The sequence below is a fragment of the Colias eurytheme genome, chromosome 29, assembly GCF_061535395.1.
Source record: "Colias eurytheme isolate Ceu_HAF_F1 chromosome 29, ilColEury1 Martin Lab GWU primary, whole genome shotgun sequence".
NCBI lineage: Eukaryota > Metazoa > Arthropoda > Insecta > Lepidoptera > Pieridae > Colias > Colias eurytheme.
Genome location: NC_143008.1, coordinates 2,686,391 through 2,699,610, shown reverse-complemented (window position 1 = coordinate 2,699,610; position 13,220 = coordinate 2,686,391). Strand labels below are relative to the sequence as shown.

General features: G+C 34.4%; 1 protein-coding gene across 1 annotated transcript in view; it reads right to left on the bottom strand.

Annotated features, from left to right (window-relative positions):
- The window catches only part of kst (spectrin beta chain, non-erythrocytic 5 kst), a 111,995-nt gene that overhangs the window by 87,418 nt on the left and 11,357 nt on the right, over nucleotides 1-13,220 (bottom strand). The window contains exons 2-3 of the mRNA XM_090118318.1: nucleotides 3,081-3,258; nucleotides 1,026-1,198 (exon numbers count right to left, since the gene is read on the bottom strand). Of these exons, the coding sequence (XP_089974444.1) occupies nucleotides 1,026-1,198; nucleotides 3,081-3,147 (240 nt within the window). The 5' untranslated portion in view covers nucleotides 3,148-3,258. The remainder of the gene's footprint in view (nucleotides 1-1,025; nucleotides 1,199-3,080; nucleotides 3,259-13,220) is intronic.

Below are 13,220 nucleotides of genomic sequence, written 5' to 3'. Positions count from 1 at the left end.
TTCCTTTTCTAACTTCGTTATCGTTTTTAAATTGTTACTTTGTCTAAGGCCCCTGATTACATTTTATGTATAGACTGCATAAGAAGGTGAATTATTATTTTGAGCGTAAGAACAACCTTTACTTCTGCAGCGTATGGTTTATTTTTTATTTTAGATATCATATTCTTCAATCTAATTCGGATTTATTTTCCGTTATTACTTTGACCTTTTGCCTTCTATCGTTAACTGTTTCTATTTTAATTAATTTAATTCATATCTTTCTTCTTCGAATAATTTTATTCCTTTGCAAGCACCTTGTATGATGTCACATCTCAATTAAAATCAAAACAATATAGGTGACGGCAGAATTGTGTCATTTTCCTGCAAATTATTACTCATCATGTTTACTGGGTCCGTGAGACGACCTTCATTTGTTTGCACTTTGTGTAAAATAATTCCGATCACGTATTGAAAATTTGTCAATTAAACTGATGGCTAGACTTTAAACTAAACTTTGTAGTGTGTCCTATTGAAAGCGGTTTTGGCGTAATATTAATAAATTGAGGCATGCTACCTCAACTCGACGACGAGCACCTCTTTTGCGTAAAAAACGGAAAAGTTAAGGAATGGAATGGGTACCTGGGAATGGTATACTTTTAAGAATTGAACGGTGTTTTACAGAAAAAAAATTAGGGCATCGGATGATTAGATTGATACAGAATAAGAAGAAAGAGAGATACAAGATAGGAATAAACAGAGAAATCTCGATATAAAAAAACACATTGGTTGAAAAAAAAACATGTTGGTCACCGTCTTTACACTGGGTCTAATATAAATTTGGCTATTATGATATGATGTTGATCCTAACTACAAATAGAATTGATTTTAGCATTTTCCTTGTATTGGTAAGAGCGAAAATTCTAAATACTACATACACCGAAAGGAGATTATTTATGGTCTAGTTTAGCCTATCGTGTCTTTTGGTCCTTGTCATGTTTGAACTGTCTCATACTGGTCCTTCGAGCCGGATCTACACTATAACGTACCTTCTGCAAGAACGAGTTGATCCATTTCGTGAATGTCTTCTTCTGTATGTGCAGCCGCTCCTCCTGCAGCGCCCTGATGCGGCCCTGCTCGAACTTGAGCACGTCCTCGCGCTGCGTCATGTTGGAACGTTGTTGGACTGCGGTCGCGTACCCGCCGGGCTCATATTGGGACCCTGTAAGGATACAGTGGTGAGTATATTGCTTGAAAATAGAAGATAGGGTTTGTGCTTTTGGTTTAACGTTAACGTTACGAACGTTATACGTTAACGAACGTTATAATGCATTACTTAACAATTATTATAACAGTACCTAAAATATATGATGAAACGGGACGACTACGACATGAAGATGTAATTATTAAACTAATAATTTAATTAATTCATAATTATATTTTAAACAATAAAAAATATATTAGAAAATATACTTTATGAATTCAGTTATTATCATTACAGTTATTTTTTTCATTAAAATATTTTGTTTTTGATAATATAATCTTCAACTCAACATTTCTTACCTTCATCTTCATCCTCTGTTGCATTAAAAATAAAATTACAATTGATCAATTATTTATTATTGTTTATAAAATGTATAAAAATTTTACTATCAGGCTATCAGCTAAGAATGAACAATAGCCATTTCTAAACAGCGTTATAATAAAGCTTGAAGATATCACCGCTCTTGTGTGGAATGCTAAAGAAAATGTACAGCATTTATTCATTCAAAATTTTTAATATTTAATAGAAATTCTGTACAGAAATAATGTGTTTGACGAAGGTTTGACCAGACCGTCATTTAGAGTATTTAAGTTTAGAGGTTTCTAGATAAGACCTCTGACCTTGTGACTAAAACATTTTACCGCCAAATTTTCATATTTTTACCAAAACCTACGTACAACTACTTCCGTATCGTCACAATCAAACTGATTTTAATTATAATGATATTTATTTTTAAATTTTACAATTTAGACCAAAATAAACACTCAAATTATTGAATAAAACCTTACCTTCATCAATTACTAAATCATCTGTTAGCAATGCAACCAAAATATTTATATTAACACCGTGAATTCTAATTAAGGTATTACAAAATACAACAACGTGATTTGTACGAAGTAACCTTGACTTTTATGTTTATGCAAAAATTCGACGTCCATAAAAACATAGTATGTACCTACAAGCGAGCGACTGCGGTCAAATATTTTTACAATGCTGCAAAAAAATGTGGACGCAATTTTGTATTGTCACTAAGGTTTCTGAGGTGTCAATGTAATTTGCCATAATTCGCCATAATTTAAGTCTATTATTTCCAGTCTGGAAAAATGACACCGCTCTGACCATCCTGGAAATAATACTGTTTAAGACATTGCACCCCCAAGGAAGCAAAAATATTAATGGTAGATAAATAAAATTAATTCGCTTGTTTAATAACATTGAGATTTATCACTTATAATACATACCTACCACAAGAGCTTCAAAATTATCGGGTATTTTCCGATAGGTTCGTTGCAAACAAATGAAGGAGTCAAGTTTTTAGTCAAGGTTAAAAAATCACGAGCGCGAAGCGCGAGTGATTTTTCCTGAAAAACTTGACGACTTTATTTGTTTGCAGGGAACCTTGAGGGAAATGCCAGATAATTTTGAAGCTCGTGTGGTATTCGGGGGATTATTTTTCCGTCCCAAATGTCGGCCAATAATTTCACAATTGAATTGAACCTGTCAGTTTGACGTCAACGACCAGAGAAAATTTTCAAAAAATTATCAGTATAATACCATGTAGGTTGTACCACGTGACGTCGAATGGTGCAATTCTATTGGTCGATATTTGGGTCGGAAAAATAATCTTTAGAAACTAAATGTGTAAAAATTATTCTTGCAGTATATTTTAGTCGTGAATGTTTTGTTCGATCAAAATTGTTTGTTAAATGAGAACATTTTATCTGTCTAAAATAGTATTACAAAGACTCCACAGTTGAAAAATGAAGACTATGAGCATAAATATACTAAAAACATATCATTCCTAAGTCAATAAATATGACGTCATCTCCAAAATAATTACCATATCGTCTCGAAGGTTGGTAATCCTGATAGGATTGTATACTGACGTTGCTAAGCTGCCTCTGCATTGTCACGACATTTGCCCCACTTCACTTACACTTATATTCGCACTTACACTTATGCTTGTTATTGCACTTAATTGACTTGTTGATTTAGTAACACTATTTTTATGGTTTGATCTGTTGATAAACAAATATGTCAGATGAAGAATTCCAAACGATTTTGTCGAGTTGTAAATCAAGGCAGCCAAATTTAATTTATGAAGTACGTACTGCACATAATTTGCAATGACATCTTAATATTTTTAATGGAATGGCTGTGCTTAATATTTGTTTTTTCTTTGATGAGAATTGAGAAGTCTAATAAAACAAGTGGTTGCCCATTCGAACTATAAACACGCTTAAATCAAAACAAAACATTTATTTGTAAACCATAGATGGTAACATACAACAAACCAATAGGACAATGTTTTGCCATAATATTACGATACAGATTTTAGACTATGTTTTGCCAGAATGTGTTTTAGGGAGAAGCATTACTAATGTAGAAGGATCATAACGCCGACTGAGATAATAAGTACAGGAAACAGCTGGATCATGTAAATTTTGCAACAACCTCTAAATAAGTACTTCCAGAAGATATGAAAAATAGAACCACAACGAAGTGAATTGCTTCGAGAAAAAGGATGGAACGGCCGCTTTTTTCCTTGACTTGGCCGTTGGCGACAGGTTACATTTAGTTACAATGCGACCTATAGAAATACGTTCTAGGAAAAGATATATATTGCCTATACGAATATTGTTATATCCTTAAGACATTCAACATCACAAAATCAAGAGGTCAAGAACCAAATTAACAATTAAACGACCAAAACAGCACAACACAGCGATAAAATTCAACAAAACTAACGTTAATTAAAAACGCAGTCAAAATAATATAATTATGAACCGTTATCACAAACTGAATATAAACAATAACGTGGGAGATAGTTCGCTGACCTGTGCAATCGCATCGGAGGCGGTCTATTTGGACATTGATAATTTGATAGTGGACCTAACATTTCGACGTATTCGTATAGCAAATTTATTAGTTAACTAGCGATCCACCCCGGCTTCGCCCAAGTGCATGTTTACGTTTTCTCTCCATAGGAACCATCTTCGTTCTTAAAGGGTATATAATTTTATAAGGAGGATTAACGAAATCGGTTCAGCCGTTCTCGAGTTTTGCGTTTACCAACACATTCGGCGATACATTTTTATTATATAGACTAGCTTTCGCGCCAGGGTGCACCCGCTTTGTAGAAAACTTACAAAATTATATATACCAGAACCTTCCTCGAAGAACACTCTATTCATTAAAAATTAAGGGCGTGAGTGCCGAGCACACGTCTGAAAGTGTAACTTCTTTGACAAGATTTAGAAATACCAAAATTGTCGCCACTCCATGACGTGACAGTATTGTCTGAAGCGACCTAGAAATTTTACTCTCAACGCGTCTAAAGAAGTTTCACTTCAATAACTGCGTCAAAATCCGTTGCGTAATTTTAAAGATCTAAGCATACATTATCATATTAACATAGGTTATCGGGACAGAGACAGCGACGTTATTTTATACTATGTAGTGATTCCAACAACAACAAACTGCTAATATAATAATGAAATCATCACCATTATATGGTCATTAACACTCACACACCGTGGCCAGCACCGTGTCGGCATCGCGTGTGCACTATGCCGGCAAGACCGAGCCGTTATGTTGAAACGTCTTGTTTTGAAAATAATAGGAATACATCGCATTTTATGATGTTTGCAAGCTGTACGTGTATGTGAGTAATGCACAAGTACAAGATACGTTTATTAATACGAGCTGAACCCCGCGGTTTCACCTGCATTGCTCCGCTCCTGTTGGTCTTAGCGTGATGATATATAGCCTATAGCCTTCCTCGATAAATGGGCTATCTAACACCGAAAGAATTTTTCAAATTGGACCAGGAGTTTCTGAGATAAGCGCGTTCAAACAAACAAACTCTTCAGCTTTATAATATTAGTATAGAATAGAACAGCACTCCATACAAATACCCCAGCATCACAATAAGCCGGTGAAAGCGATGGGTACATCATTGTTGTCGCAGCACCGTACCGTTGAATGTGGCACATGTGTGATGTTATATTGTAGGTAAATTATATGCATAATGAGATCGTTGAGATATGGTGTTACTGTGTGTTAGAGAATTTATGGAGCTTTGAGCAAAACAGCTATAAACGTTAGATTATTTGAATGAGATCATTGGTATATGGATATACATACTCTACGTTCGATAATTTCGACAATTTTGGGAAGAACAGCCCCCCTAGACAAGTGGCTTTCTATTAGCGTAAAGTTCAATAGAATAGATTATGAATGTATGAGATTGACGTTTGATTACGACGACGACGACGATTGATTACGTCAATCTCATACATTCATAATCTATTCTATTGAACTTTACGCTAATAGAAAGCCACTTGTCTAGGGGGGCTGTTATAAATTGCCAAACTTTATTTAGGTATGTAAGGTTGATAAAATAATATTTCTATGATTGGTAATACATCAAAGCAGTTATCTAGATAATAATCATAATTTACAATAATTAACTTCAATATGCATTTTTTCTTATTATCGTTCATTTCGTTGCATTGTCATTTAATAATATTTCGCAATGTAAAGGTCCTTCTATTTTAATTATATTAAATTCCTATCAATTTACTTGATTAAAGTAAATATTTTTTTTTTTCATGTATTATTAACATATTTGGCTGCAATTTCATACTTAGACAGATTAAGTGACATATCACACTAGCGGATTGCGAGCGGTTTCAAAGCGGAGCGGGTGCGCAACGAATACGTTGCGGTTGCGCAGCGAATTCGTTGCGGACGCGTGGCAGATGCGCAACGTTTACGTCGCAGTCATGTACACTCATTAACAAAATGGAATCCGTGCTGGTTGTTACTTATAACTTGTGATAGTATAATAATTATGAGATCATTATTTTTTACGAGTTTCATAACATGTTAATGTTTAGGGTATTGTTTTATCTATTAAATCTTGGTCGAAATGCAATCAGATAACTTAATTGCTCATTAAGAAAGTTCATTAGTGAAATAAATGTTAAAGCTCCTTAACTAAAACAGGGCTATCTTATTATTAGATAAATAGCAGTGAATAGAAAATTTTATCAAGCAACCAGCAACTCACTATCACTTTGCTCATAATTAGGTTCACAAAATCTCTTTATAACATACGTTGCTATGGGAGAGATTATACTGGTCAGTCGTTACATACTTTTGGAATGTATGGTACATTCTAAAAGTCCTAGTAATTCAATTTTATAGCACCTTTTTTTAACAACTCCAGTTGTTATTACATCTTTAGTTAACTGTTAAGTAAGTGCATTTCCACAGTACGGTTAAAAAATTGAGTGCTACAGAAACGATGGAAATATTGAATGGAAGTTAAGCAAGGCGGAAGGGCTGGCTTTTGTGCGAGAGTATACAAAATGACGCGTCCGCAACGAATTCGCTGCGCAACCGCGGCGTGTTCGTTGCGCGCCCGCAACGTATTCGTTGCGCACCCGCTCCGCTTTGAAACCGCTCGCAATCCGCTAGTGTGATATGTCACTTAGTCTTAGGCCTTGGCCTAAAATATTTATAGGCTACTTTTCATACAGGTTCCACGACCAAAATCACTAGCCAAAACTAGTACCTACTGTTAAGTGTTAATTGAATTACCTATAACAACCATACTTTCAAAACATAATTAAATCCTACGTGACTACATCCTCGCAACACCTTCAAGTACTCGTATGCTATCTAGCTATCGACTTATCAATGTATGCACTACGTATCTAGATCACTCCTTGACCTGAGGCGGTGCGAGTTGAAATTATAATTAGTTTATTTCCTACTAGAGGTCCGCCCCGGCTTCGCCCGTGGTACATGTTTACGTTTTCTCTACATAAGAACCATCCTCGTACTTCAAGGAACACATATAATAAAAAAAGAATTATCGAAATCGGTTCAGCCGTTCTCGAGTTATGCGCTTACCAACACATTTTGCGATTCATTTTTATATATAAGAAGATATAACACAATAAACGTTACGTAAACATATTGTTAATATAAAATCTTTAGCCGTGTTAACGAAGTTTTCATTTCATAGGGTTAGTTAGATAATGTTAAGAAAATTAAAATGCTAATAGGTACTATAAATTTCAAAGTTTGATGTTTCTAATTCTTACGGCAGTCCCTATTGTTTATTAAAACTACCTACGTTACTAATAATGATAAAAAAACTTGTAGAGGACTGAAATTTGTTACTAATAATTACAATGGCTTTGATTGCTTCAAACATATCGAAAAGCATGCAAACAAGCTAAAAATGTTATATATCCATTTCTTGAGATAGGTTATCACACATGTATGTACTTATGTCTGTATTGTTTTTAAATAAATATCACAATATTAAAAACCGGCCAAGTGCGAGTCGGGCTCGCGCACAAAGGGTTCCGTAGCAGCAAATATAATAAATTACAGTTAAATCAACCTATCTCAAAAACTATAAGAGATACTTTGATCAAACCAAAAATCGTTGAAAGAGTTAATTAGCATGCATCACCTCTATTTTTTTTAGAATTTTATACCCCGTAGTTATAAAAATAGAGGGGGGGGGACATACTTTTTACGACTTTGAGAGCTGATATCTCAAAAACCGTTCACTTTAAGAAAAATGTTTTTTAGAAAACTTTATATCATTTTAAAAGACCTTTCCATTGATACCCCACACGGGTATGTACATCGAAAAAAAAAATTTCATCCCTCAGTTACATGTATGGGGGGCCCCACCCACAATTCTTTTTTTTACTATTTAGTGTCATATTTTTGTAGCGGTTCATACAACACATATTCCCATCAAATTTCATCACTGTAGTACTTATAGTTTCCGAGTAAATCGGCTGTGACAGACGGACAGACGGACAGACGGACAGACGGACATGACGAAACTATAAGGGTTCCGTTTTTGCCATTTTGGCTACGGAACCCTAAAAACCGCCGCTTTTCAAGTAAACTGAAAACACAAGAAAATAGTGTAAATACATGTATTTCAACATTACAGTGTTGTTAATTTGTTACAATACAACACATACGTGCTACAACAAAAACAAGAGGCATTCTTCACAAGGTCAGCGTTTATGACAAATTTCTTTGTAAATATTTTACCCAATGTCAAACAAAAACGCATGTTAGGAATATAGTGAAATAAACTCGCATGTGTTGCTGGACAGATTTGGAAGAATTTTGATAGATAAATAGGTTTAAATATAGGAGAGCATAAGTTAGGTGGAGTTTCGTTTGTTGTGAATATCAAGCAGTCAAAGTCAGGCGCAAAACTAATTACTATTTCAATGATAAAATAAAAGACATTATTATTACTTCGATATTAATTTACATATTCTGCACAATAGGGAAATAATCCTTTGAAAATGTCCCAGGCGCCCATAACACTGAGAAGATGCGATCTACCTCTAAAGCAGCATTGTGAGTAGCCATATGAAAACAGAAACCGTGAGACACCAATGAACTGGTATGGTAGAATAAATAAAATTAACCTAAATTATATGGCTTGATAAAACTGAGAACTAAACTATCTTATTTCTAGATCTATTCAAATCTGATTGTGATAAACAAATACAAACTTTCATTATAAAATAAAATAAAATAATAAATTAAATATTATAAATATTATTTGAATATTTTCAGAGTTGGTATCTGTTGTACATTGATCCCAAATAAACTGCACAAAAACCTCATGATGTTATTTTAATATGAAAAGCAAACAGGAAAATCATATTATATGTATATTTAATGGTCATAACTTAAATTTTGTGCCAAGTCAGTTAAGTAAGCTTTAAGTTTAACTTAAGTTGTCCTAAAAACCTCGAACTTATGTCACACTCGACGCGACCGAGTACCAGGCGTTCATAACAGCGAGAGGATGGTATCAAATTCGCGGCCAAAATCAGCGAACAATGAGCCGCTTCATTCATAGACGATTGACCTTTTCGGCGCGACGGGGTGTGGCCCCACTTTTAGAGGACGAATTGTATCCGAAAATTATATAATTGATTAATTTAACACTTTGTTCATTGTGATTGTTTTTTTGCTGGTAAATACTTTGTCTTTAGTTTAACCATATTACGAGGAATATTTCCGGGGTAAAGGACAGAATATCAAGACGGTCTCTGGCTTTCGGGGGCAGTTATAACTAACCTGCAAACTATCAATCAAACGAAACGCACTTTGCATCCAATCCATGCTACGAAAAGATGATAAATTCGATATAATTTATAACCAAAATTTTAAAAACAATTATTCATACCTATCTATATATAAGTCTTATCTTTTCATTACGTACCAAGCTTCGCCCGAGTAGGCCTTATTTAAATTTTGAAAGAGTTATTATCCAATTCCTCACAGCTACAAATCCAACTTACTAACTTGATTTCCTTTATATGTTTGTATATTTAGTTTTGTAACATACCAACACGTCACAGGGGGCGCATTCTACTTATTTAACAATTCCTATGACACAACGAGTTAATTCCAGTTATACAACACAACAAAATGTTAATATCGTCACCGATGAATTCCCGACGGTATTACGATTACAGGCCATTCATAATGTGGTTTATTAATTTATTATACAACAGAATACGATGGTTATTGTTTACTGATTATAAATAATAATATTACGAATGCGAAAGTAACTCTGCTTACCTGTTACGTATGAATATAAAAAGGATTACGTTGGTAGTGTTATTAATCTTCTTATTTTAATTTCGCAAGATAATTTGATGAAATCTACAGTTGATAAATCTTATGACTGTATATTCAAGATACATTACAGTTTTCTTCATTTTGTGTTAATCGTAATAGGAAAACGAGAAAAATAAGTTTATAACTAACATTCCGAGCATGTTAGTAATCCGATGATATCATCTTAAATACACAAAACAAAGTACAGTAGGCGCTCGATAATCCGGCGCTCGCCAATCCGGCACGCTCAGTAGTCCGGCACTTCGGGACTCAGACAGCCCGCTCTATAATCCGGCATTTTACATAGCTGAACGCCGGACTACTGAGCGGCGCGGCCGGTGGTGTTCGAGTAGTTTCTTTCGCTCGCTATTTGGTCAAAGCGTCATCTTCCTCTTCCGTGGTTTAAAACGTCACAAATGATGAACCTAATATGTAATTTTTTTTGTAATAAATTCAACTTACCATTTTAAATATGAAGTCTTATTTCCTATACTAATTCGATAATCCGGCATTTCCGACAATCCGGCATAGAGGAAAAATTGCCGGTGCCGGATTAGCAAGCGCCTACTGTATTACTACATCTTTACTACATAATATATTGTAAATTAAAAATAACAATTCAACGAACGAAAAAAGACGACTTCCTGTAATGATAAAAATTAAAAATATTTCTAGCGTTCTGTTTAAAAGGTCATTATAATTTATTCAAATTTTATGCATACTAAAAAATTACTTGTTTATTTTATTTAGCCAATAGAAAATTTTACATCCATTATTAAGTAACTGTCAAACTTCATTATTTAGTTACTGTTAACTTCTGCTTTTTTTTTAAGTTTTGAAAAAAAAAAGCATTTCATTTTAAACCTCAGATCTTAAAGGGTCTATATTATTTGCAAGTTTCTTCAACCATTCATACAAAACATTAATGTTTATCAGTAAAATAAATCACACAGGTTTTAATATAGTTATTTTAAAATATAACACAACAATTATTAACTACAGATAAGACACGGACCGGTTTACGTTGAAAAATGCTATTTCAGTATGACACATAGATAATAATTTAAGGATTACGTAAATGCGTAATTTCGAGTTATCCATTGAATAAACTTTATTTTATTATGTTATAGCTTTTCGCCCGCGGCTTCGCCTGCTTTGTCTAAAACATAATAAATTATACCAAAACCTCTATTTAAAAAAAACCGCATTAAAATCCGTTGCGTAGTTTTAAAGATTTAAGCATACATAGGGTCATAGTATATAGGTATAGTAGTTACCAACATTTCCTTGTTCCTATGATATAAAACAATTATAATTCAAAGCCAATTCAAATTTGGCTTTTATCAACCATAAAAAAAATTAATTGGTCTTGCTTTATCTATAAATTAACATAAACCTGTATTATCCAGCACTCTAAAATCTAAATTAATAATGATATATCAAATACAAAAACATTATATTTAAATTGACGCACTATCATTAAATCTACCTAAGTTAATAATACATCTATACTATACTAATAACTAATATTATAAATGCGAAAGTAACTCTGTCTGTCTGTCTGTTACTCAATCACGCCTTAACTACTGAACCAATTTGCATGAAATTTGGTATAGAGATATTTTGATACCCGAGAAAGGACATAGGATAGGTTTTATCCCGGAAATCCTACGGGAACGGGTTTTTCTTTGAAAACGCGGGCGAAGCCAGGGCGGACCGCTAGTAATACATAAATAGGTTATAATAATGCTATTACTTGTGTCTTGCAGTTTTACCCGCACTGCTTTTTTCTATTGTTCTTAGCATGACAATATATAGCCTGTAGCCTTCCTCGATAAATGGACTATATAACAGTATTATTGTTATTCAAATCGGAAGCATTTTTCCTGAGAGATTTCAAATAAACAAACTCTTCAGTTTTATAATATTGCAAGTATAGATATCTTCATCATTGCACTTTTAAGGCTTGGATAAAATTCTTGATATAAAAATGGCGACCGACGTAGAAACAGGAAGAGAAATAGCGAATGGCTGTCGTTAGCATTTGATAAATTTACTCTAAATTAATCGCTTTACTAGAAACTAGAAAGCTCAAAATATTTTTAATCGATTTAGATAATCGTTAAATAAATGCTATCAATTTACCGATATTTATTGGTTAACGGGATTGAGACATTAATTCATATATTTATATACTATATTTATCATCCATTAGTAGCTGGTTTGCGAGAAAATGGTACTAAAGTAAGACTATTTTATTATGTGTGCCAAATCAGTAAATAACATATTAATTACTGGCGACTCGGCGCGTGTTCGGTACTTTATTCAAATTGAACTTAACTGTGTGACACATAAAATCATATAGGTACGCGTACGTACTACGAACCGGTACGCGTCAAAACATCAACGGCCACCCGCTCCGCGTATCACGAGCGTGCAACCGCTCGCACTGCGACCGCGACCGCCGAACCGGACGTCAAGGTCGCGCGCCTCGCTTGGAAGTTGGAACACGTTCCATTTTTATTAAATTTGAAAACGTTCGGTTCATTTTCGGCATTCCATTTTCAAAATTGCACATAACTGTTTGACACGATGATTCATAGACGCGTACAGTTCGATTCAAACTTAATGGCGGTTCGGAAGTTAGCTGCGAGTGCAGGTGCGCGCAGGTTCAGTCAAGTTGACAATCCCGCTAATACCCAAAATTGCGTATTGCGCATCAGAACGTACGATGTTCCCAGCCGCCATAAAGTTTGAATCGTACAACAACCGATACACGTAACAATAACAATACAGTAAAAGCTGACAGTCGCACCCTCTCCGCGTATGGCATCGCTCGCACTATGTCCGCGACCCCCGAACCGGACGTCAAGGTCATGCTCACGCGCCTCTTTCGGAACACGTTCCATTTTTGACCGACTTCAAAAATGGAGGTTCTAAATTTGACTGTATTTTGTCTTGAGTTACTTAAGAACTTTTGACTGGATGAAACGATTTCAATGCTTCTTTAAATTGAAAACTAGTAAAATTTGATCTAATTCTCACAATTTCAAGGTTAGATCATTTGTACGGAACCCTGTCGCGACTCCACTCGCTCTTGACAGATCTTAACGTCAACGTGAAAGCTCCTTTTCGGCGTTCCATTTTCAAAATTCAAATTGATTTAAAACTATATGCAAGCTGTCAGACATCAACAGACTATAAATGTACCGAAGATAATTAAAAATTTCACGGACGGCTTTGAAATGCAGACTATTCCGATCCGACCAAAACTATTCCGATCACCTTT